Genomic DNA, 26,101 nt, shown 5'->3' on the forward strand with positions numbered 1-26,101 from the left:
CTTTTAAAAAACAAAGAAAAAGAAAAGAAAACCCAATTTGATCATGTCGTCATCTCCACTTGACCAGCGGCTTTACTTACATTTTTGGCAATTCATATTTGGAGTCAATTGTGTCCCCAAATGACATAAGCTTCCTCTCCATGAGCAGCTTCATCACCAATCTCCATATCCTCTTGAGACATCCTTAAAGGCACAAATAATTGCACAAAAAGACATATTATGCTTCTACTTAAAATGTTAACAATCACAACAAACAAAATCCCAAGCAACTGAACTGCTATCTGTCGAATTCCAGCAGCTGTTCTACCGTTTGTTAATCCATAAAATAGGCCAATGTACTGCCCAGAAAAACCATAGAACAAGCGGTTAAGCTTTGGTACAGCAAAGAAGCCGGCAAGTGTTCCTCCGAGGCTTCCGGCACTGGCATGAGTGTGTAGAATTGCCATTGTGTCGTCGACCTTTTGAAGAAGTTTGGATCTCGTGGACAACCATCATGGTGAACCATGGTATTGACGAGAACAAAGACCCATTAGTTTTGCTGCCCATCCTTGCACAACCCCTTCATCAATTTTTTTATGTTGTCAAACCAATTTGAAGGTAATACAGTAAGTAATGTGTTAAAGTGGTGATAAATATATACGTGTATATATATATATATATATATATATATATTATCACCATTTTAATACATTGATTCCCATGGAAAAACAAAACTAGAAAACTAGGTAAAGTAATAGGAACAAATTGACTTTGAAAGTTTATTATGCTTTTACATGGGTTTTCAGGTAGCATTTATTGGTTATGTAGAAAAATCGCTTTTAATTATTGATGAACAAATACATCTTTTCTTAAGCATCTGTTCTCAACTGTAAACTGTTAATATAATTTTTCAAAAATTAAATAGTTTATTTATATTTAAATTAAAATAATTAAATTATTTACCAAACATGTATAATCTAAGTGCCCATTTTTTATACCCCGTCTCTGTCCCATTTTATTAATTATCTTTGTTTGATTTTTTTAGTCAAGCAAACTTAACTTTTATCGTTTAAAATAGTATATTGAATTAAAATTTTAAAAAATAGTATATTTGACCCACTTAAGGCAATTACACACGATTAACTAAAGTGTTACCATTGGCGAACAAAAAACCAAAAGCCATTATAGACTGTGTCTCTTAATTTAGTGCAAAATCTAATCAAATCGGATATACATTTTAAAGCTACTTGCTCGGAGCATTTTTAGATTCAAAGTGTAAAATAGATTTTTTTCTTTTTAATATAAGTCAACTAACAAAAAAATGTACTTTAATCATTTGAGATAAATTGACGTGTCAGACTGACTTAAATTTATGAGTTCACGTTAATTCGATTATCTTAATAATTTACATATTAAATCCATCAGAATGATGATTTATCATAACCTGAGTGAACAATTAATTGTTAGCTTAACTCGAACCTATTAAATCAACTTTAGTAATCTTAGATAGCTTTTGATCTGAATTTATGAGCTCATATCAGCTCGGTTATCTCAACAATCTACATATTAGATCCATCAAGATGATGATTTGTCATGACTTGAGTGAACAGTTAATTATTAGCTTAACTCGAACCTATTAAATCAATCTTAATAATTTCGGGCAATTTAAACTACCCAAAATTCCCATTTCACAAGTATAAATAACACCACCTAAATATCTTTATCCATCTTGTTTCCATACATTTGCATAATATTTTCTTCCTTTTATCTCTCAAGACCGATTTTTGATTTGAACATCAAAGCACAAAAACTAAAACCATACCCAGCCTTTATTGTTAATCATTTTCTTTGGCTTCCATGTAATTTCAAGGTTTTATCCCTTTGGAGAGAGTTCTACACTAACACTACCAATAAAAGATAACAAACTTATATTACACAACATGTAAATGTACTTCATGTACATAAAATGGGGTCAGAGCTAAGTCCAATAATTAATGCCAGGTTAATGCAATGGCAAAGCCAATTAATGCTCCATCCTATAACTTAACATAATTAAATTGATGGAATGTGGAGTTACTCACCAGCAGCTGGGGTGATGCAGACCAAACCAGTGATCATGCCTTGAACTGCACCGATAACGGAAGGCTTTTTGAAGAATACAAAATCGAGTGTCAGCCAAGTAAGCATTCTAGTAACAGCACATATGTGAGTGTCTAAGACTGCCAACGAAGCATCAGTGCTGACTACATATGGATCTTCTCCATTAAACCCAGTCCAACCCATCCAGAGCAAACCTGCTCCAGCTAACATCAGAACGATGTTATTTGGAGGAAATCTCTGCCTGTCTTTGGTTAGACGAGGGCCAACCTGCAAAAAAATTACAATAATAGATCAACATAAATTAAGTTTCAGTCGTTTTGAACAAATTTTAGAGTGCTTCTAAATGCACCGTTCTTTTTGCTTTCCACATTTTATTGTTTTTTTTTTTTTTTTTGTAATTTTTTACAAATAAAATTATTTAATTACCCTTTTCATAAGTTATCGAATATTTTTTATAATTTTTTGGAAAGTAGTGAAATTTTAAAATTGAATATTTTTTATAACTTTTGGAAGTAGTGAAATTAAAAAAAAATTACAGAAAAGAGAATTTTATTAAAAATTTTTATAAATTAGTGTAATAAAAATGTTATTATTAAAAAAATTATAAATTTTAAAATTAATAAAAAATTAATTTTACTATTTTAATCTTAAAGAAAGAATAAAATCTTATAAGTTTATAATGAAAGCTAAAATTCTTTAAAGCTATACAAGTAATACTACTGAATACTATATAATTTTATCAAAATTCAATATACTAATCGAATAAATCCATCGTGATAAATAAATAAAGAGACTTTTCTAAGTAGTTCAGTTTAATTAGAGTTATTATAAAATTTTAATAATCAATAAAAAATATTTATTAAAAAATAACACATTTTAAATTTATAAAAAAATTACATTTACTATTTTATTTTTAATTTAATTAGGACCTTATAAGATTTTATTTTTTTTTATAAGATCAAAATAGTAAAATTAATATTTTTTATTAATTTTAAAATTTATGATTTTTCTAATAATACTTTTTTTTTGTTATCTTAATTCATAAAAAAAATTTAATAAAATTTGTTTTTTATAATTCTTCTTAAAATTTCACTCCCTCTACATACACAGATAGATTTTTGAAAAGTTTCATATTTCGAAAATCTGTTTTCAATAAGTTATATGATATTTTGAAAATGAATTTTCAAAAAATTATAAAATTTATCAAATATAAATATCTAAAAATTTGTGAGAACGATAATTTAATAACTTTATTTATAAAAAATTTTGGAAAAAAAATGGGGAGTCAAAAGAAAAAATGTTGGTGTATTTAGAAGCACTTTAAATTTATTGCCACTAAAAAGCTGTAATTTCCATATTGGTCATAAACTGATATTAGCATCCAATATTTCACTGGACAAGTGAAAAAAAATTAAAAGTTGACATTAGTTAAGATGATGAGTTGGTTCTTAGTTTTAGGCCCCATTTGGATTTAATTTTAGCACCATTGCAGTGCAATTTTTTTTCTTTTTGCTTTCATTCATTCCATAGCAATTGTTTGGGTAACAATAAATCAATGAGATTATAAATTTTAGATCGTTTTGAAGCAAAATTTTCAACTGAAACTAGTCCACCTGGACCTTAGTATCTCCAAAAGTAAATTAGTTAAAAGCAATAAATATTTTCAGGTCTATACTAAATTAAAAGGTTGTCATGTGCGATCAATCTATACTTAAGTAAATTAATATCCTGCATAAAAAAATAATTTTAATTTCAAAACCCAGTATAGTATGGTAATGGTTCCATACCCAGTATGCAGCCTTTAATCCTGCAACTCCAGAAGATAAATGGATGACATATCCACCGGAATAATCGATCAGTCCCATCTTTGTAAGAAATCCACTAGGAGACCATATACTAAAAGCCGTAACAGTATAAGAAAAGGTTAGCCCTAGTGGAACAAATAGCATCCAAGCATAAAATTTCCTTCGTCCCAACAAAGTTCCAGCTATCAGAATCAATGTGATAGCAGCAAAAACACCTTGGAAATACACCATCGCTGCGTTGGGGAATTTCCCTAAAAAAGGCTTTCTCAATCAGAAACTTTCCATCCAATGCAACATTGGCTTTTCCCCAGAACGGAATCAGCTCCTCCCCAAACGACATTCGGTAGCCCCAACCCACCCAACAGACAACAACGCAGGCATAAGCATAGAACACCATGAAAGATGAATTCACAGCCCATTTCTTCTTCACCGAGCCACTGTACAGGATAAGAATTCCTGGAATGCTGTGGAAACTGACAAGGATAGCTGCTGTGAGTTGCCATGCATTGTCTCCTTTGTTCATCCAATATGGGCTGGCCTCATCTGGAATCAGATTAACAGGAAGAGGAAACAGGGTTCTAGTCATTTTTTCCAACTTTTTGTCTCCCTGCAAACTTACCTGACAATGCAAAGAATCATCATTTTTCTGGGATTTAATAACTAGGAAATTAATCAGTTTGATTATGTCGATTTCCATCAGCTGTCAATACGATAGCATCTCTATTGTCAATTTGTCATTAATTATTATAATGTTTTTAACTTCTCTTCCCAGTTTTAAAGTTAAATGTGTTGTTCATATTCTATGGTTCTTATCGAGTTATCCAAACAACTATAACGATACTTTCAATGTAAATATGGTTGGTCGTTATCGATCTAATTTTGCTATGGTTAAACTGTCTGCTATTTCAATAATGACATAGATCTATCAAAAGGTTAATGAACTTTTTGTTTATGCTGTCTATACTTAAAAATGAAACAACAAAACATTTGGAGGATTTTTTTAGTTGGTCTGCCCAGTAGAGAATGAGGATGCTAATGAACTAGAACATGGTCAGATCATATGCATACAAGCATCGTTTACAAGAACCTATGCATGTTACTTTTAGGCACTGTTTAATACATCTTGGCGTTATTATTATTTATATCTTTTATGCGGTTTATTCAGTTGGATTTGGAGACGTAATTCTAATGACAGAAACAATTGAATTCAGGCAGAATTAATGATTTTATTGATGTTGTAGTTAGGCCGACAAGATTGCTGATTATTTTTGGTTTGTGTGAGTTTATTTTATATAAAAAAAAATTAAAACTTTAGCTGAGTTTAAAGAGTTTAAAAAAATTAGAAAGTGAAGGATAGATATTCAGTGCCTTCACGAAGAGTCAAAGACAATGGAAGAGATTCTATCTTCCAAGAATTTTATGATTATTTATGAAAATGCTTGTTGCGTAGGCAAAATAATTATCTGATTTTCTTGAAACATAACTTTACTTCCAAACAATATATAAAAGAATAAAAGTTTATAATTATTTTTAATAAAATTAAAAAGGTTTGTCCGGATCAGAGCTTTGTTATTAGAGTTACCAAGTTTTTTTTATACATGTAGCTGAAAACGTATATTGTTTGGTTTTTAGTAAACATCAATATAAATTTGGTCAAACAAATTAAATAATTAGTAGATCAAGAAAATAAATAAGAATAAAAAAATTAGATATCTAAAAGCAAATAAATACAAAATATTTTGCAATACTAAAGTAAAGCAATATACAAACAAATCAATGATAAGTCAGCTAATGAAAATGACATTGCATAGGATAAGCTTACTCCTAAATCCATGAAATTTTAATATTTTTTCCTTTAAATTTGTATGCTAAATTAGTAAATCTTGACTTAAATCCAAATTTCTACAAAAGAAAAAAAAGATTAGTGCACGATCCATTCAAAGGGAGTGAAATAGCAATTGTAGAATACAACGCATATTCTTTTTTTTTTGGTGTTACATCATTTTAGGGGTAGTTAACCCTCTTCGAATCTCTGAAGTGAGATAGTTGGAATACATTTCTTTTTCTTTTGGAAAGAAACATCAGTATTTTTGAAATGCAAAACACATCATTTTCATTTTCTCGTATGCATGTTCACCTGGAATGCAAGAACAATGACCAGTGACCTGCAAACAATGTTGGGGCTTTCTGCCAATAAGGCATACTTCTATGAGGCTTATGAAGGCTTCAGGACAGCTGAAATACTTCTATGACCTGCAAACTGTGAAGGATGCTTTATCTTGTGCCATTTTGTATGTCTAAAATGAAATATCCACTCAGCCATGATATTTATCTCATCAAGATGCAGGTATCAAACCCTCGGGGCCATGCATTCTGATTTTTTTTTCTTTTTTTCTTTTTTAAGGATTAGTAAATGCTAATAGTTGCAACCTTGGTTCAACTTGTGTACCACATTCCAACTAGTAGATGTTACATGAGTTGCGTTCCTTTTCTTCTGAAATTATTTGAAGTCAGCATTCATGTTTATTTGTCTACATATATTTTCCCTGGTCTCGGAACGTACCTTCTATCCCCACGTACCTCTTCTCTCTCCTTGTTCTGACATTCTATATAGTGTCCTGTGAAAATTAATTTCAACCAGGAGTGAGAGTTTAAGATAAACAATCGTTGGAGTAAAGCTTGATTTTCAGCTGTTTGGTAGTTATTTGGTAGTTAGCGAATACAGTGATGCTTAAGAACTTTGGAATGCTTAATAGCTGTAATTAGGATGAAATATGCTAATACTAATACACCTCCGTCGTACCCTGAAATTACTGAAAAACCTTGGGTGCTAATTTGATGTCTAAATAAAAACCAGTGAGTATGAGAAGACTATACATGGCACTGATAAGCTGGCCTCTGACCTAAGAATTACAAACAAGCATTAAATTAAGTCCAAGTTTTTGGATGATTGCAAATGTTTCAGTGGATGGTTAGGCATGCAATTTATTGGAAGGAGTGCAAAAATGATAACCCTTCTCTAATTATTCATTTAATTTATCTTTTCACCTTAACTTTATGATAGAGTTGGAGAAAATTAGGTGATCCTACCAGTATTTTTTGCTTAGTTTTAATGCTTAAATTCGACCTTGGTAGAATTGACTGTGTGTGAACTGCACCATAGGTTGAAAATTATAAGTGGTAAATCCTGTTACAACTGTGCTATATATGGTAAGTGTGTTTATTTTAGGATTTAACGACAGTTTGTCTCACTGAATTATATATGTTGAGAGAGAGGAATCAAACAATTAATTTTTGTTTTTCTAAGTCAAATAGATTTTATTCATATTGTAATGTCTTTGATACATTCAGACTCTAATATTCTCACCCAAAACAGACACAACTGGTACCTCAACAGAACATCACATATAATAAAACAAATTCCAAAACCAATAGCATCCAAAAGAAAAACCATTTTGTCAATACCACCTCAGTTTGATTCACCCCTTAACTTCCAAAGAATATTGACCATCTTAGCATCATTCATCTCTCTCATTAACGTATCAATTCTAAAATATGTCCCAAAATCTCCTATGTCTGGATTCCATCTTTTACACCAATATACCACAACTTTTCCTAAGTCAGGATTTATTTATGAGTCAAAGGTTATAGCAAAGGTCAACACCATACAGTGAGTCTCAATCAACAAGGAAACAAAGAGGAAATGCAGAGCTTGGTCATAGCCAAACTAGATCAAAAACACACTTGCAAAACAAGGAGTGTTTACCATTGAGCCTGAAACATCTCACCTCTATTAACTCCTGCTTTAGCTAAAACTTCCAGAATCAATTTTATGAAATTCCACGGAGCACTCCACCATATCATCCCTCAAAGCTCCCCCAATATTATTTCAAACCACCAGCTTCATGCTTTAGACAAAATTTGAATTCCAAGTTAGTTAGCACTTGCTTCTCCCACCAATCAGCAGTAACATGTTTGTTGAATCAACTGAATAGCAATGCACTAATAGCTTTATGTTCCGAGATCCAAACACCATTATCAACACACCCTAGGATGGAATTTCTCTTTTCTCTAACTCTGACATTATGATAGAATTTAGAAATTTTTAGCCCCCTCATTCAGTCACAAAACTCAGCTTCTGTTTCCAAATCCAACCCCTAATTATAAAAACACTCCATACTTCCAGATTAATAAAATACTTATTCTTTTCAAACTCATCCATACTTACATCCCTCTGACAACTAATCCCATCCAAATTTTCACTGTCTTTAAACATTGCTATCTCCTTATAGAAATTGGAAACACATCTATATTCCATTTTTTAATCTCTTTAACAAGCTTAATAGAACCTTGCCAACCCTTCTATACTCGAACATTGAACCCAATTGGCCTCAATATCTTTAATAAGATCTTTATTCAATAACCAACAATCCAAACCTTCAACCATTCAATAAAACTATAGTCCTAACTAGCTCATTTATCTTATTCTCGCTACCAAACCAAACCAAGTGAACTACTTACCACACAGAGGGAAATACACAAATTCAATTCTACACATGAAACTTTTAAAATCCCAAACTCTCGAGCCACCATGACAACACCCCTTTCTTTTTGCAAGATACATCCAATAATCTCCTCTACCAAAAAACTCATCGGAAAACAGTTTCAGAAAAAGGAAAAGGAAAGTCAATACCTGCGGAACCAGATTTGCCGCCAATCCCTAGCCTCCATTTCCTTTAAAGTACTAATCACAATATCACTTTCATAGCTTGTCTGCGTGCCTAACATTTACCCAATTCTTCATGTTGATTCAGCCTCCTACGTATCCAAAAGTCTTTACAAAGCTGACTCTGTTCTAAATCATTACCATACCTCCAGAATTACCAACAGCACCATTCTGAAGACACTAATAATTCCCGCTCGGCCCGATTCTTTGAATCATAAAATCCATAAGTTCTTCCAGATTAGTCTTTTGAAGTAGCAACATTTCGATCTTTTGCACATTCGCTAAAGAGTTCAGCACTTCCTTTTTGTCAAACTTCCCAATCCTTTGATGTTTTAGGATAGGATTCTCATTCTCAAAATAAAATAAATAAAAAGGACACGTATCCAAGGAGGCAAAACCCAACAGACGAAACAAACATTCATCCAAGATTAAAATTAAGCGTTGATTGCATAACCTGCGAAATCAGATTACCTCCTATCCGACAACTCCATTTCCTTCAAGGTTTTGCTTACAATATCATCTCCGCAGCTCGCTTTCATGCCCAGCAATTTCCCAATCTTCCATGTTGAGACAGCATCCTCCTCGCGCAATATCCTCCTTCGGTTTTGGAAGTCACCATCAGACAACGAGTCATTTGCTATAATACTATCTTTTGTTTTCAGCTTCAAATCCCTTTGATCCTTCCTCGACTTCCTCCCCTTCTTCTCTCTGGTACCAGATAACTTTGTGCAGAGATCCTCTTCAATCTCCAAGATGCTCCTAGCTCTTCTACCTTTGCGTTTCTTATTTGTTTCATGCCTTGAATTGCAATCACCTTCATCTGAGAAGTTTTCTGCGTAAAAGGGCTCCTCTAGATCCTCATCCAGCCTATTGTAGCCAGGTCCCTCTTCATCTGGGCCACTATTAGCAACGATGTTTGGGTTGCAGTCAACTTAACCGGTACAACCCATCTCAGCACTGGATTTGACCACCTTTTGGGGTTTTTCAGCGCTATTGGGCTTTTCGAAAGTGCCCAAAACTTCCCAAATCCCTCTCACTGTACTCAATTCTCGTCACCCCACCCGCTGAATTTTCAAAACCCAGTCTGACATGGCACGCTCCTTTGATCCCGTGCATGTCAAATGTTCCACCTCACGCATATTCTCTCTATGTTCGAGATTCATGTCGTCTTCCTCGAACTTAGCTGTCATCATGCAACCGCCATCTGTTCTATTTCCTATGTCCCTGCAGCTTCTTCTGTCTCGGCCACCACTCCCAACGCCTGGTGTTGTTGCAGAATCTGAATGGTTTGCATCCTCACCAGATCGTGGCTATTAGGTCTGCCTTGTTAACTCTACTTTCTAATCATGTACATGCATACTACAATAGTAAATTAAAATTTTCATTTATTTATACTTTAAATGGCATAAAATGTTTAAAAATTCAGTATTATAATTTTAAAATATACCAATAACCTATGTTTTTCATGTGTAACATGCATTATTACTCCAATATTTACTTGTGTATCTATAAATGCTAGGCCTATACAAGAGAGTGAAATAATAAATCATATAATTTGAAAAAGGTTAAAAGAAATATATATATATATAATTATGGTGAAAACATTAATAGAAAAAATGAAAATAACTCGTTGATATAGTCATTTAGAAAATAGAAGAAAATTAGACACAAAAAATTTAAACGATGCAAATCAAATTTTATTTTGAAAAAAAATATATTAATATATTTTTATTAGTATATAAATTTTTATTTTTATTTTTATAATTACTCCTGATTGAATTGGTGTTGTTGGACTATAGATACTAAATTCAGTGAGGATTTCTTAATAATATATATTGTCAAACTATACATTTGTAATCTAAAAAGAATTATAATTCTAGCACAAATTTATCAATTAACCTTTGCAATTGAAATTTTATTTGCATAAAATTGAATTGAAATTTCCATGCCTTTTTTTTTTATTTATTTTTTAAAGAATAATATAAAATTTTGTGGTTTCCAAAAACAATAAAAAAATGTCTTTCACTTGGAATAGAAATTCCAAACTATATCAAATTAGTAGTAATAATTTAATAATTTATTTTCCCTCACCGTCACAGACCTAACAAAATTGGCGGCTATAAATACCTCACCTCTGTGCTTTATACGCGCAAGAATCAAAAGTTTTCTCCTCAAAATCCCAATCAAAATCCCATTCTCTAACCCTTCTCTTTAGTGCTCACAATGTCAACGGCCACAGTCAAGGCGAAGAAAATAACCCTTCGAACCGCCGATAATCACGAATTCGAAGTGGATGAAGCCATAGCTATGGAGTTGGGTGCAATCAAGACGTTCTTCGAAGATAACCCTGACGCGTCCGAAGAACCCATGCCGCTGCCAAACGTCACATCCAAATGCCTCTCAACCATCATCGAATACTGCAAATCTCATTTGGCGTTCCGTGCGCGCGGCGGCTCCTCATCGGTAGAGGACGAAGCCAAGGCCTACGATGAAGAGTTTATCAAGGCCCAAGACAATGAGTCGCTGAAGGAGATGATTTTGGCCGCTAACTATCTGAATATAAAGGATATGCTTGATATGCTGAATCAAGCCGTGGCTGACAGGATTAAAAATAAGAGTGTGGAGTATGTAAGGAAGTTTTTTGGAATCGAGAACGATTATACGCCGGAGGAAGAGGCTGCGGTTAGGGCGCAGAATGAATGGGCGTTCCAAGGTGTCGATCCTGACCACGATTGAATGATTTTGATGATCGGGTTAGGGTTTTACAAGGTTTATGTTAGGAGTAAATTTTTTTTTTCAATTTTTATAAGATTTCCGGTTGTTTAGGATCTAAAACATAACTAAGATGGATTAGATGACTTGAATAAGGGCTATCATGTTGATATGTTAATGCCATGTCTCTAAACGATCTTTTTCTTGTTACAAATTGTAGAATTGGATGAGGCACAGCAGCCTCCAATCTCACCTCTTCTACATATTTCTGTGTTTGTCTGTGTATATATTCTCTTCATGAATGAAATTATCGTCTCATTAACGCGTAAATTTACAAATTTAAGAATCCTTGAAAATAGATATCCAAGCTTAGATGATCGTCATAAAAATTTATGGTAATTATTATTAAAAACTTTAAAATTCAAGGAATACCCTAAAAGAAGAGGATTAAAACGCATAAAATAACTTTGGTTGTCTTCAGGAAAGTACCAACTCTTATCGGTTACAACTTACAAATGCCATCTAAAGCTCTTTTGGAGCTATACTCAAAGCATACTAATAATATAATGGCCAGGATCCTTTCAAGCAAAAATGCTTGGAAGAAGCACACACAGCTAAAAAAAAATCATAAACCAAACAGCAAACCCAATGCATTACATGTTAAAGCTGCCATTGATTGAAAATGGCATCATCCACTTTCAATGTTACAGCTTGTGCCTAACCTACCACTACGACCTAACAACAGATAAAGCAGTGCTAGATTTAATTTCTGACTAACAGAAATTTCACTAAAACAAACCAATTACAATGAACTGGCGCTCGTCCATTCTGATCAAGAATCACTTTGCTGTTGTTGAGACTGCTGCTGCTGCTGCTGCGGCTGACCCTGGGGCCATGGCATGAAAGCCATCGGTGGTCGAGGCTGCTGGCCGGGATACAATGCAGCTTGATCAACTGGCTTACCCATTATCATCCCTGTGGGCCCTACAGGATGCTGTGGAACATAGTAATATGGAATATCAGCAGGTGAACCAACTAAAGGAATAGTGGCCTTGGTGACCCCAAGTCCCTCCTCTTTCAACTCATCCCTTGGAATAATATCAACCAAGAAATCAAAGACGTCAGTCCTAGAAATGGCAGCTGCAATATCATTCTTCTGTAGAGTCCTCCTTTTGTTCTCTTCTGTATGGATCCAAGAGCGTAAAGTCAGTTCCAAGATGAACATTTCACAAGCTTTTGCAAAAATAACAGGAGCCTCTGCCGATATCATCCGCACATCTTCATCCGCTTTCATTATCTTTTTTATCCGTGCAAGTGGGAGACTGTGATTTTTGAAGTCTGCTGTTTGCTCAATTTCATGCATTTGGTTGGCCCAGAACATTTGAAGCTGCTGTTGTTGTTGCTGCTGCTGTTGGTGGTGGAAATGCTGAGCTTGTTGGTAGGCAAGTTGGTGTGGAGAATTAGAGAAAGTAGCCGGAGGCTGAGTTGGTGAAGGGACCACGACTGCTGGAGAGCCAGCAGCGACCAGGGGAGCAGTTTGATAAGGGCCAGTAGAATAGCCCATCTGGCCTGCACCAGGTACAACTCCCATCACAGGCTGTTGTTGATGCTGTTTCTGCTGCTGCTGTTGTGTTTGTTCTGATTGATCCATGGTAATTTTCCAGAAGCTCCTTTTGCCCTTGTTCTATCTTCTCATTACCGCTCTGTTACAAATAAAGATAAAACAGTATGCATCAAGCAGATAAAAGCATAATGTTGCTAACATATATGTGTCAAACCACAATTTTCAAGATTCTATACAAGTAAATAACTTGGGTGAAGAACAGCACAAATTGTATCCCCTTTATGGTTTTACCACTCCCATGACAAGAAGCATTGCTTCTTGATTATACCCAAAGCCATTATGAAGAAATGAAGAAAACAAGACTAAATCTCACGTTAACACATCATAAAAAGATGAAACCAATTCTACTCTGATTGTCATAGGTTTAAATAATGAGGAGCACTTCTAAAAGAAGAGAAAAAAATAGACACAAGGAACATATTGTCCTCACTTTTTGAACACCCAATAATAAAAACTAAATCTCTGGCAATCAGTACATGTAGATGGACATCCATCACAAAATAGACATACTGACTCACTGCAAATACATAAATTAACGTTTCCATTGTTATATTCCTATCTTTCAAGCCTCGGTCATCAAAATAATTTAAACTTTGGATGGCCAGGAACAGTGGCAGAGCCACATTGAAACCAGAGGGGGCTATGCCCCCCCGCCCCCAAAGATTTTTTAAGCCTCCTAATACATATTGATATAATGCATATAATTTATAAGTGCTTCTTTTAAAAATTAAATACGGCTATTTTAAAAATATAAAAAATTGTTCTTTGTGATTATAAATGTTTAAAACTTTGAGATTTTAGGTTCAAGTTTCATTGTATATAGATTTGTTTCAATTTTATGCTGGATTTGTTTAGTTATGCTCTAATTTATTGATTAGTTTATTTGTTTGATTATTCAATTATATAATACTTAATTATAATTCTAATTTGTAGTTGAAATTTCCCAAAAAAAAAAACTTTTTAAGAAAAAAAAAAACTTTTTAATACAAAAAAATTTTCAATTCTCAAATTCCAACTAATTTGTAAGAAGTATTAATATTATATTTTGGTTCTCATAAAAAAATTAAAAAATAAATGTATTTGTTAAATAGTTATACTTTTTTTGTTTCAGTATTTCAAATTTTTATCCATCTTATTTATGGTTACATTATGGAATGTCTTATTTACTTAAAATTTTTATAACTTTTGATAAAATAATAACATGTTATATGCTAAGAGAAAATTTTCAAATTACAACTATTATTTAGTTTGGCCCGTTCTAACTTCAAATCCTAGATCTGCCACTGGCCAGGAACTACAGAACAGGAGTAACTTAAAACATATTAAGTTGAAATTCAACAATATCTCTGTTTAACCAAGAAGGAACTCCACTTCCTCCTCCCCTCAACCTTGCAGAGCCTTTTTCTTATATCCAGTTCAGCTTTGACACACATAATTAGGTATAAAAAACGAACAAGGTAGATTATTTAGCTAACTAATTCACAATCACAAGTGTTTCAACTGTAACCTTAAGAGAAAAAGGCAAAACATATATAGTGTTGCCGAATGTTATTTTTCCACTAGCAAGTGACAATTAGATCCAAGCACTATTGTGACTTTAGCTCTAATACGATATAGCTAAAAGCAACAGGAATTTATCAGAACCTTATGATAATAAGCTGTCTCTCACCACCCTAGAATAAGACAATTTGTAAGCCATCAAACAGGTTTCTCTTTAACATATGTCACTAGTTTGAACTGAAACTTTTTTTTCTCTGATTCTTTCTAACATTTTACATTGATTATTCAACTAATTATTCACAACCACAGACCTACGTAGTAAAAGTTATATGGAAGAAACAAAATTTTTAGAGTGCTGATCATGTGATTCAACTAGTTGTTGACAATTATATTCAATGCAATCTCCTAGTGTTAGCTCTAGCTAGGAGCAGACAAGAGATAGTTAGAACCTTATGATAAATAAAGCTTTCTATTTAGATGTCTAGAAGTACACATTCATAACAGCAACAAAATGCCATCTTACAGCTAATTCCTTTTTTGACAAGTTGAATTCACCACAAAAAAAAAGCCTAAAACCCACTAAGAAAGTAATTTTGAATAAATTGTTAACAAAATCCATAAAAAATTAGTTCAATAATTTTACACATGAGCCTTATGAAAGCAACTAGAATTCAGGCCTATCCAACATAATTTTTGTATAAACTGCTCTCCTTCTATTCATGCTAGATAAGATCATCTATTTGTATCCTTGAATGCATGTGAGCATATCTAAAGTGGAAAATTCAAATACATTTTCAATTTGAGGAATCGAACCCGTTGCATTCAACAGCTGAAGAATTTGTTATAGCTACACTTGGAATATATATAATATAATATATAATCTATCCCTTTTTTCCTGTGTTTCTTTGCCCCTCCCTCCTTTACCTTTTCAGAGGGCAAACAACAAAGAAAGACAGCAATTAAGATAAGATTAACTGATTTTGGAATTCAATTTGACTATAAAAAATTGATTCCAATACTTATTAAAAATGGAAAATAAAATATAGCAGACAATCAACCACTTGAAAGTCAATTGTTCTTTTCAACCATACACAAATAATTGATGGTTAAATTACATTATTAAGATCCTGATTCCTCTCCTTTTAATTACGCTTAAATACAAATTATTCATCTAACCTTAAAGTAGAATACTATTAAACCCAAATCCTACACTTCTAAAACTACCACTTGTAATTGACATGCATGATTGGTCCAATGACAACCAAGTAATTACAATTTTAATTTATAGCAGAGAAATTAAACAAATTATAAAAGCCCAAAACTTTAATTTTTTTTATGCCTAAATAACATTGAATTTTTATGAAAGAAAACCATGCATGCAATGGAAAGGGAGTAACTTCTAACCCATTTTGTTCAAACAATAACCCTAACTGCTCTGCTTGCTTCCTAACATTAACTAGGAACTGATAACAAACTTCCTTTTTTATGAAAAAAGAAACAGTTTCTAGAACAATAATTACTGAAATTTTGAATTTTTTCTTTTATTATTTTAGCTTAAGATTAGTGGTCACAAACCCAAATAAATACAAAAGTTAAACCCCCAAAAAAACAGAAAACAAAAAAGATAATCCTTTTATTCTACTTGGTTCTTTCTCACCAACCAAACAACAGATAGTAACCCCGAAAGAACAAAAAAAAAAAAAAAAACCCAAAAAATAAAAAATTATATAAAATTTTACCTATAATTTCTCTTCCTCTTGCAGCTGAATCTTCTCAGAAACCAAAAGAATAAAAAAACTAGAGAGAGAAAGTAACAGAGAAAGTGAGTTAGAAGGGAGGGACTGATATTGCTTCTGGGATGTAAATAAAACAAAGGAAAGAAAAAGGAAAGTCCTTGAATTTGAAAGAAAGAAAGAAAGACTTATGGGGTATATTATAGAAGGACACGTGTCGATCAGTGAGAATCCTGACCCTGGACAGAGTTTTTCATTCCGCGTGGCTAATATCAACTGGACGAAAGGTCAGAGAACCACGTATACTACCGGTGACGTACCAGAGAAATGTCTGCGAATTTTGGTGGAGGGCTGTTTTGGTGAAAAAGAGTCAAATCGAAGGGTATTACAGGATATTTAAATTAAAAAGTATGTGTAGCACGTGGAAAGCGCGTGTGCGTGTCAGTAACATATTGAGGTCACGTCAGGACTAAGGTAGTATAACGTGTAAATTGTGAAGAGAAGTGCTTGGTGGTGAAAGGAAACGAACTTTAATGGCGCCATGAAAGTCACGTGACATAAAACTTGTTAGACTTGCTTTTTTTTTTTTTGATTAAATTAATTAGTTTCTCTACTACAGATAAAATTGGAATTGAATCTTTACATAATAATTATAATATTAAAAGTATTTGCATTTTTTGTAATTTATAATTTTTATCTAATTCATAAGGGTTTATTTACTTTATTGAATCAATGATATGGCACGTTAATCAAATGATACGTTAGCTGGTGATCATGCTTGTTTTGTTGATGTGAAATTTTCACATAAGCATAAAAATCCCTAAACCCTCAAATTTGATAAATCCTTTTTGCTTTTTTATTTGTTTTTTCATATATCCTTCAAATTTCTAAACTCATTTAAAAAGAAGAAATTCTCTTTTAGCCTAAACCTTTTGAGAAACTAAACCCTAAAATTTTCTTTGAAAATCAAAATCCCTTCAAATCAAATATTGAAACCCATAGAATTTCCTAAGCTTTCGATTTGGAAAAACCTAAAAATTTTCTTAAGCTTAAATTGAAAAAGAGTTTGTAAAAGATTTCTAAAAATATTTGACACTGATTTTCTTAAGCTTTAATCGAAGAATGTGTTCATGATGTGAAAGAAAAGGAATGTTTAAACCCTAAATAGTTAGATAAAATGAATGTTTAGACCCTAAATAGTCGAAAAATAAAAGATAAAAAAAATAACTTGTTTAGACAAGAAAAAGTCGAATAAAGTTAAGAAAGGTACAAAAAAAGAAGCCAATACATTTTGAGAAAAACAAATATTCAAAGGCATTGAAATGTGAGTATTATATGGATTTATGGTTTTTTAAATTATTACATTGGTTTTGTAATATCCTTTTAAATCTATCATCTTTAATCAAATATCCTTTCTTTTCATAATGAAAACACATTTTATTCTTATTAAATTTGAATTTCTTAAATCCATTCTTCTTGACTTTAACATTGTTTTAAAATTTACTAGAAGACTTGTGAGTTTTTTTAGAATTTTATCCACGCACATGATTCACATTAGAACCTCTAAGAAAGAGTGTATCTCTTGCACGATTTTTCGCTTCAATTTGTATGTGAGTCTGAAATTCTTCAATAGTGAAACTATCTGTTGAATGCAGAACTTTTTTCCTATATCCATTCCAAGAAAAAAGAAGTTTTGACAAAATAGCTCCAACTTGAAATGAATTAGGAACTTTAATTTCTAGCTCACATAACTTAGAAATCAGAATTTGTAACTTATGCACTTGGTCCACGATTGGTCTATCATCAGTTATTGAAAATTCAAAGTATTTTAAAGTAAAAAACTTATCTGTATTTTTTTTTTCATTCATGTATTTGTATTCAAGAGCAATCCATATCTCTTTTGGTATTTTTATATTTCTGTATAGGTTATATATACGGTCAGATAATTAATTCAAAATATAACATCGACAGACTAGTTTGTCTTCTTCACGTTTGCTTCTTGTTGCCTTAATAACATCAAAATCTTCAGGAGTTGGTTTTGGAATTGGTTCCAAATTTGGATCAAGTACATAAAACATCTTCAATGCAATTAACAAAAAAACCATTTTGTCCTTTCACTTAGTGTAGTTTGATCCATCAAAACAATCGAGTTTGATTACATCTTGATTTTGAAAGTGAACCTTTATGCTTGATTCCAAATCCATAGCAGTAGTAAGGACAATAGTAGATGTAGTATCCATAATTGTCTTTAAATTGCTAGTAAAATTAAGAAAAACAGAAATAATAAGAAAGAAGAAAACATGGCTTTAAGGCATGAATAAAATTATCTTAAAGGCAATTATGCCTATAGGATACAACAAAGCCTTAAAACTCTCTAAATCACAAATAGTAAAATTGGTAAGGCAGAAAGATCTATTTATAATAAATGAACAGTCACGAATCAAGCCAATTCAAAAGGTTATGACATTTTGTATAGTCATATTTTATTGTTTAAGTAAACTTTATTCAAATAGTCATGTTTTCCTATTTAGATATGTCTATTTGTACCATCATGTTTTTCACTGTTCAAACATATTTATTTAGAATCAATAATATTTTGAAATAAATAAAAATAAAAATTTTAAAAATTAAATCTATTTGCCAAGCAAGCCCAAGTGGCCTAAGTGCTCAAGTGCATATCTTTGATTTTTTTTAAATTGTCTGACCTACTAGGAAAACTCTTAGTAAGCCCAAATGATTTAATCCACTCCAACATTTAGCTCAATTACTTAAATAACATAAGTGATTTCTTTTAAACCATATATAAGTGGTTTTTCTACTCAATGTGGGATTCACCACATTATAAACTATCAACATCTTCTAGTAGAACTTTTAAATTTTCAAAAGTTGTCAAGCTTTTGTTTAGACGATCCTTTTAAATTTTTAAAAGTTATCGAGCCTCTACGTAGATGAGTTTTTTAAATTTTAAAAAGTTATTAATCTTTTGCTTAAAGAAATTTTTTTTTTAATTTCAAAAGTCGTCGAGCCTATACTTAAAGAAACTTTTCAAATTTTCAAAAAAAAATTTTGTGTTCAATATTTTATTTGTTGTATGTGTTTGCCCGAACAAAATGGTTATATTCTTGTCTTTGCCTTATTCTTGATTTTCAGAAATAGAGAAAAAAGAGCAACTGTAGATATTCATTTTATCCGATATCAATTAACCTAAATCTAATAATAATAATAATAATAATAATAATACTATTATTATTTGTTTGTTTGTTTTGTTCTTTTCTTCTCTACCAAAGTCCTTAAATGCATTAAATGCACCGAAAACACCTTTGGACCAAATCGCCAACCGTTTTGCTTTTGGCAGCGTAGAATCCGAGCCACTAAAAGTCCACCAGTGGCTTTGAAAAAAATAACACAAATTTCAAAAGTATGGGATCTCAATCCTAGAAAATCTGGGATTTGAATCCAATAAGCTTTATAAACAAAACTTTTTTTTTTGCAAGGAGATCTAGAGGTGACAGATTTTGTAAAAAAAAAAAAAAACACAGAGAACCCACACCTAGAAGAAAATCTTGCGAAAAGAAAAAGGAAATGAGGCTCTACCAAAAAAAATTTTGGAAAAAATCCAAGAAAAAAAATATTTTTAGCCTATTGGAAAACCCTAAAAGAACCAAATAAATATTTTAAAAAAAAATCACAATCCCTAGAATAAGAGCCAACATCACTAAAAGCAAAACAAAACTAAAAAAATAAAAAAAAATGTTTTTGCAAAAATTTTTTAAAATCGATCTAAGAGGTTTGAGATTATTTTTCAAGAAAAAAAAGATTGGATTCGTGTTTAGGGGGCTAAAAAGAGTCAATAGGTATTTTTTTAAAAATTTTCAATCACTGACAATGGTGATCGATGATCGACAATGGCCAGCCTGGGTTTTGGGTTTTCCATCGGTGTGTTCTTCATATAGAAAGAGAAGCTTTCTTTTTAGAGAAAGAAATAAAAAGAAATTTTGTGTCTTTTATAGTCTACCAAAAAAATAAGATAAAACAACACCATTTAGGGGCTAGAAGATCCACGCATTGACTCAGATTTGACTTGAAGTTTGTGCACCCAACTTGCTTTTGATTTTGATCGGTTCACCTAAACTGATGCTAGACCGTTGAACCACTTGCTAGATAGCTGAACTGCTAGAGCACCACTAAACCGGTTCGAACAAGCCTGGACTGTTGATTGGTCGTTTTTGGTTTTTTTTTTTTAATTATTTATTTATTTATATTTTATACATTATTTAAATAACATGCATGTTTAAATTTTAAATTTGATGAAATATAAAATATTTATAAAATAAAAATATTTAAATTAAAATTTATTTACATAATTTTACCATAATTTTACCCTAAAATTTAACAAACTTTAAGAAAATAAAAATAAGAAAAGGAATAAATAAAATACAAATAAATATACAAACAACAACAACAATAATAATAATAATAATAATAAGAACAATAAATTTTCAAACAATTATGAATGTGCAACTTATAAAAGAAATTTTTTCTTTTTTACCAGAATGATGGTAAATTTAAATGAAAATTCTAAAATTATTTATTTTAAAGCAAAATAGAAATATAAAACAAATGATAAAAAAATAAATAAGCATAAAAACTAACCATAAAAATCTAGAAAATTATAAACGAATAATTTTCTACAAAAGATTATTTCCAAATTATACTAGAATTATGAAAAACTAAAAAAAATAAAAAGATAAATAAACCAAAAATTAACTTTGGAAATAATGAAAATCATCTAAATCATTGAATAACAAGAAATCATGAAATAGTGATTTTTAAGATTCTTATGTGTGAAAATTTATCCAAATTTTATCAAAATGTTGAAAATTTTGAAGAAATTTTTTACACTAACGATTTACATTTATTGTTAAGTAAAATAATAATAATAATAATAATAATAAATATTATAAAATTTCAATAAAACAAAATAATTATGAATGAATAATTTTCTAAAAAATAAAATAAAATAAATATATTTTAATCTAAATTATTCAAGAATGATGGGATAATTTATTAATTAAATCATTTTTAAAATAACAAAAGTCTTCATGAAATTCTAAATATATGAATGAGTGATCCTTGGAAAAGAATTTTAAAATATATATAATAAATAATTTCTAAATTTTGCTAAAATCATGGAAAATTTAGAATAAAAAATTTTAATAAAATTATAAAAGTTTTTATCAATCTAATGACATAGCTTCTTCAAGAAAATAAACGGATTTCTTCAATACTCTTTGTGTGAGAAAGTTTTTTTAGAGAATTTATTAAAATGATGAAAAAATCTTACGAAAATTTTTAATATTTAAATAATTAAATTAAAAAACAAAACAAAACAAATCAAAGCAAAACAAAACAAAACAAAATAAAAGACTATTTAATTAAAGACCAATTTAGTGCAATACAAAGTTATTTTGTACTATTTTCGGAGGACGTTGTGGGTTTGCTTTCCCACACATAACCATACTTCTGAGCTTAGCTCTATAACGTAGACTAAAACTTATCATTTTTATTAAGTTTTAATTGAATTTAAAATTTCTTCAAAAAGGATAATTTTAACTTGGTGACTAATCGCACTTCAATAAAAAAGATTAGTGGCGACTTCTAATATTTAATGTCTAGCAATCAAGTCTCTAAACTGATATGTTATGACAGTAATAAAAACTTTTATAACTTTTTGACCATTCATACTTTAGGAAAACTACTTATTGAGATTAAACTTAAGGAGTTTAAATGTAATAAAAAACTTTTAACTTCTTAACCATTCAAACTTTATGAAAAACTATTTATAATAGCAGTTTACTATTGCCTCAAAAGCTAAATAATATGTTATTCAAGTTGCCTACCCTCATATTTGTTTGTGTCAAATAAGGTTGTCCATCAGGATCCCTTGATAGGTGAACTCTTTGTCTTTGAGTCTCCCCAACATCTATCCACTTTGTTCTCACTTCAGGTTGTTTCCGCATTACTTCCAAGTCCTTGGGATCAACACAGTCATTCCAATATTTGAAGATGACATCCATCCTGGCAGGATTGCTCAATTGTTTCTTATGGCTTATATCAATAAGAATAACATTGGGTTTGATTATCAAATGATATGCAAGGAAAAGAAACTATGAAAAATGAATTTCTTTTAAAGACCAAATCTCAATGTTCAAGGAACTGTTAAAGTGGCTTCTCTCACATTTAATGAACATTAAATATCCTGTAGTCTTATATTCAGATTGGGTACTTCCATTTACTATCAATTGATAGTGAGTCGGATGCTTAACATAGTATCAAAGCCAAGACTTTCTTTCCATTACCCTTTCTTAATTTGTTATGTAGAAGGCTTTTTTCATCTTTGTCTATACATGATGGAGGCTTGTTAAAGTGGGTTATTTCATATATAATGAATATCAAATATCCTGTAGTTTTATATTCAAGTTGGACCCTCTACTTATTATCAATTGGTAATTAGTTGGATGTTTAACAAGAACAACTTAGCATAGCTAGCAAATTGGAAATGGATTACAAATTCATAAATTTATAGTTTATGGCTCATACGTTTTGTTCCGACCAGAGGAGAAGACAAACATATGTGCATGAAAATGAAAACGAAAGATGGTGTGGAACAGTCTACCATTAAAGTGGAAAAGGAAAGCAAAGTGCACTTGGCATTACCAAAGCACTGTCAGAAGATTTCTGTATGAATTTTAAACTTCATGATTAAGGATATAAGAAACACTCATGGAAATGTTCTCTTTATGCAATCAAAGCAAAAAAAATCATATTTTTTTTCTCTTTCAATATTCCTTCTTAAAAAAAAAAAAATTTTGAACTTATTCTCACCAATAGATGCCCAATCTAAAAAAAAAAAAGTTTCCCAAGATTATAAACAAATTTTAAATCAAAAAAAAAAAAAAAAAAAACAGAATCATTTATACCAACAAATACCAATGAAACAAATAATTTAAAGAGGAAAAGAAAAAACTATACATGATCAAATTCAAATCTTGATGTTAAAATGAAGAAAAATAAAGCATGGAAGAAACCCATAAATCACAGAGCATATATGTTTACATACATGCATATTTATATGTGAATATATAAAGAAAAACAGAGACCAGTTGAATACAAGGAAATATAAAGTGATACTATAAACAGAAGAGAAGAAAAGGAAGGCTTAAGAAATGGAAATAAAGTAAAACGGTATAAAATGGAGAAATGGGTAATTATAAAAAAAAAAGAAAAAGAAAGATAGAGGGTATGCCATTTTTACAGACATTGGTTTCTATATTTCCTTTGAGGCTGATGGAAGAAATATAAGAGAAAAGCGTTGGCCAAATGGATTCACTTTGCATTTGCCACGTGTCTCTCCTTTTGGCAGAACAAAATTATCCTCCATTTCCTCCTTTTACTCTTCTCGTTACAACTTTCGACCGTCCGACTACAATCCAATGCATAAATGGTAAGCCAAGGTTGTACTTTGTATCCAATAATATAGATTGGGAAAGAAGAGTTTTTCTTTTTCTTTTTCTTTTTAATAAATTGAGAAAATATGGTTGGTGATCCTCATCATATTTTTCCTAATTTAATGGATTTCATTTTTAAGTTTCAGTAAAAATTCATTATTAAACTAATTTCTTTTCTCATGACTTTTGTGGTACCACCTAAAATGAGGAGGCTTGGTAAAATTTGCTTGAGCTCTAAAAGTCGTTCACAGTTTGAAACAATTTGATCCACATTAATTGACAAAAAAAAATCTAAATTCCAAAAATTTCAAACTTAAAATGTTCAAATTTGAAACAATTTGAATTGAATGCAATTTACACCTAAAAAAGCATGAACTCAAAATGATTTATACTAGAAGTAATTCAAATTCGGAATGCCTCAAACTCTTCGACTTTTTTAGTTTGAAAATCACAAAATTTTGAAAAAAATTTAAACTATAATTGACCCAAAATTGATCAAATTCAAAACAGATGAAATCCAAAATGACTCAAACCTAATAATTTTGAGTATACAAGTAATTCAATATAGCAAGGCAACAATATTCCCACTTCTTTTGCTTATTGATTAAAATTTTTGAAAATACTTGTTCGTTAAACAGTTAACAAAAAATAGATAATATCATAAGAGAAAAAAAAATTAATGATAATTCTTCTATAGATTTTTTGATTTTTTTTGTTTTGTTTATCTGGGTGCCTGGTTTGATTGTGTTTGCAAAATTTTTAAAGGTTTTGCTATCATTGGCAGCACCTTCTTCCTTTCTCTCATTCGTCTCTTATTACTATTATTATTTTATAAAATAATAAAAACAAAATTAAAAAAACCTCCATGTGGTGAAAAAAAAAATCTCATGTAACCGGAATTAAGGGTGTAATCGAGTCGAGTCGAATAGTGAGAAGTTCGAGCTCGAGCTCGAACTCGACTCACAACTCGAAGCTCGATACTCAACTCAAACTCGATCGAGTTTTATTTTTCAAACTCGAACTCGATTCGTGATCGAATTCGAGCTATTCGAGCTCGATTAATATGTAAAAATAAGCTCGATTCGTATATTCGACAAGAGTTCGATTATTCATGCTCGAACTCGAACTTTGACTTGAAATATTTTTTTAATTAAAATAATAAAAATATATTTAAATATAAAAGCTCGGTTAGGCTCGCGAGTTACTCGAGTCATATATAATAATATTCAAATTCGGCTCGATCAATAAGTCGAATTACTCGAACTTGAACTTTACTCGATAATAATCGAACCGAATTTAAGTTTTCTTCGAATTGAATCCGAATAACTTGTAAGTACTAATGTATCATTTACACCCCTAAACAGAACAACCTTTAAAATTGTTTTTAGCCTAGGGATGGATGTATAGAAGATTTAGGTACATAATAACCATAACTCATACTTAGAAAATGGTAGGATGACAAAATAATCTTCACGTAATAGATTTCACCATGTTCTAAGCTAATAATATTTTTTAAATTTTATATATTTTTAATTCTTAATTTTAATAAATTTAAGGACCACACTGCTTCAACGTGGCTATTCGAGGACTCCGCTGAGTTTTGAGTTTTTCCCTCTGCTACCCGACAAGCTCACCTACGTGATTCATCCACTTTTGTCTTCATCAATAGGTTTTTTTTCCTTCGGAAAATCATATATGCCAGCCCAACGCTTCCATGCAACGCCCATCCGCTCTCTTCGTTTATCTTTTATTAGTTGTTGCTATAACTCTCTTACATAATCATTAATTTACTAAATTTTAACAAATATAATTTATTTTTTTGTCGGTCAAAAATATAACTACAATAATCCGAAGGAAACTTTTACAGTTTATATAATAAAACTATACTGGAACTACTTAAAATGCATTAAAAATTACATATCACCTACCCAAATTTACTATTGTTTGATAAATTGAAAAAAAAAATTCAATAAGTACTAAATTTTTATTTTCCAAAATAATTAAGTATTAAAATTTACAATAAAATCATTTAATATTTTATTTAAAATTAAATACTTTTGAAACATTGTACATTACTGAGGTTATGTTGTTTCGTAAAAAATGATTTTTATATTTTTAAGTATTTATTTAATAAAAAATTGATTGATCAACAGAAAATAATTTATTAATTAACAAAAAATAAGATAACTTTTTTTAAATTGTCTGTCCCTTTTTAAAAGGGTAAGATAATTTTTGGAAAATAATTATTTATGAGTAAAATTATTTATTAATATGTTTAAGTATAATTTTACTCAAATCGAATTTTGTACATGATTATTTTTTAAATTAAAACTTAATTTGATCTGACCTAAAATATTATTATATTAATATTAAAAGTCTTTTAGTATTTTAATTTTAAATATTTTTATAGTTTT

The 26,101-nt window shown here is 30.7% G+C and overlaps 1 protein-coding gene and 2 pseudogenes across 3 annotated transcripts; 1 reads left to right on the forward strand and 2 right to left on the reverse strand.

Moving 5' to 3' along the window:
* LOC111298935 (ammonium transporter 2 member 5-like) lies at positions 1-10,164 on the reverse strand (annotated as a pseudogene). The gene is made up of 4 exons (XR_016329578.1): positions 8,578-10,164; positions 3,867-4,503; positions 2,061-2,346; positions 1-559 (listed from the first exon to the last, which is right to left on the reverse strand). The product of XR_016329578.1 is annotated as an ammonium transporter 2 member 5-like (transcript).
* A 574-nt stretch (positions 10,165-10,738) lies between these two features.
* On the forward strand, positions 10,739-11,652 carry LOC111298938 (SKP1-like protein 14 pseudogene; annotated as a pseudogene). Its single transcript, XR_016329579.1, has one exon. The product of XR_016329579.1 is annotated as an SKP1-like protein 14 pseudogene (transcript).
* Positions 11,653-11,769: 117 nt separating this feature from the next.
* LOC111298936 (nuclear transcription factor Y subunit C-2-like) lies at positions 11,770-16,345 on the reverse strand. Its single transcript, XM_022893701.2, has 2 exons — positions 16,186-16,345; positions 11,770-13,025 (listed from the first exon to the last, which is right to left on the reverse strand). The coding sequence occupies exon 2, from the start codon at positions 12,971-12,973 to the stop codon at positions 12,155-12,157; it is 819 nt and encodes a 272-aa protein (XP_022749436.1). The 5' UTR covers positions 12,974-13,025; positions 16,186-16,345; the 3' UTR covers positions 11,770-12,154.
* Positions 16,346-26,101: the final 9,756 nt, after the last annotated feature.

This window comes from Durio zibethinus, chromosome 18, assembly GCF_047325235.1.
Source record: "Durio zibethinus cultivar Kanyao isolate XHJ-2024 chromosome 18, ASM4732523v1, whole genome shotgun sequence".
Classification (NCBI taxonomy): domain Eukaryota; kingdom Viridiplantae; phylum Streptophyta; class Magnoliopsida; order Malvales; family Malvaceae; genus Durio; species Durio zibethinus.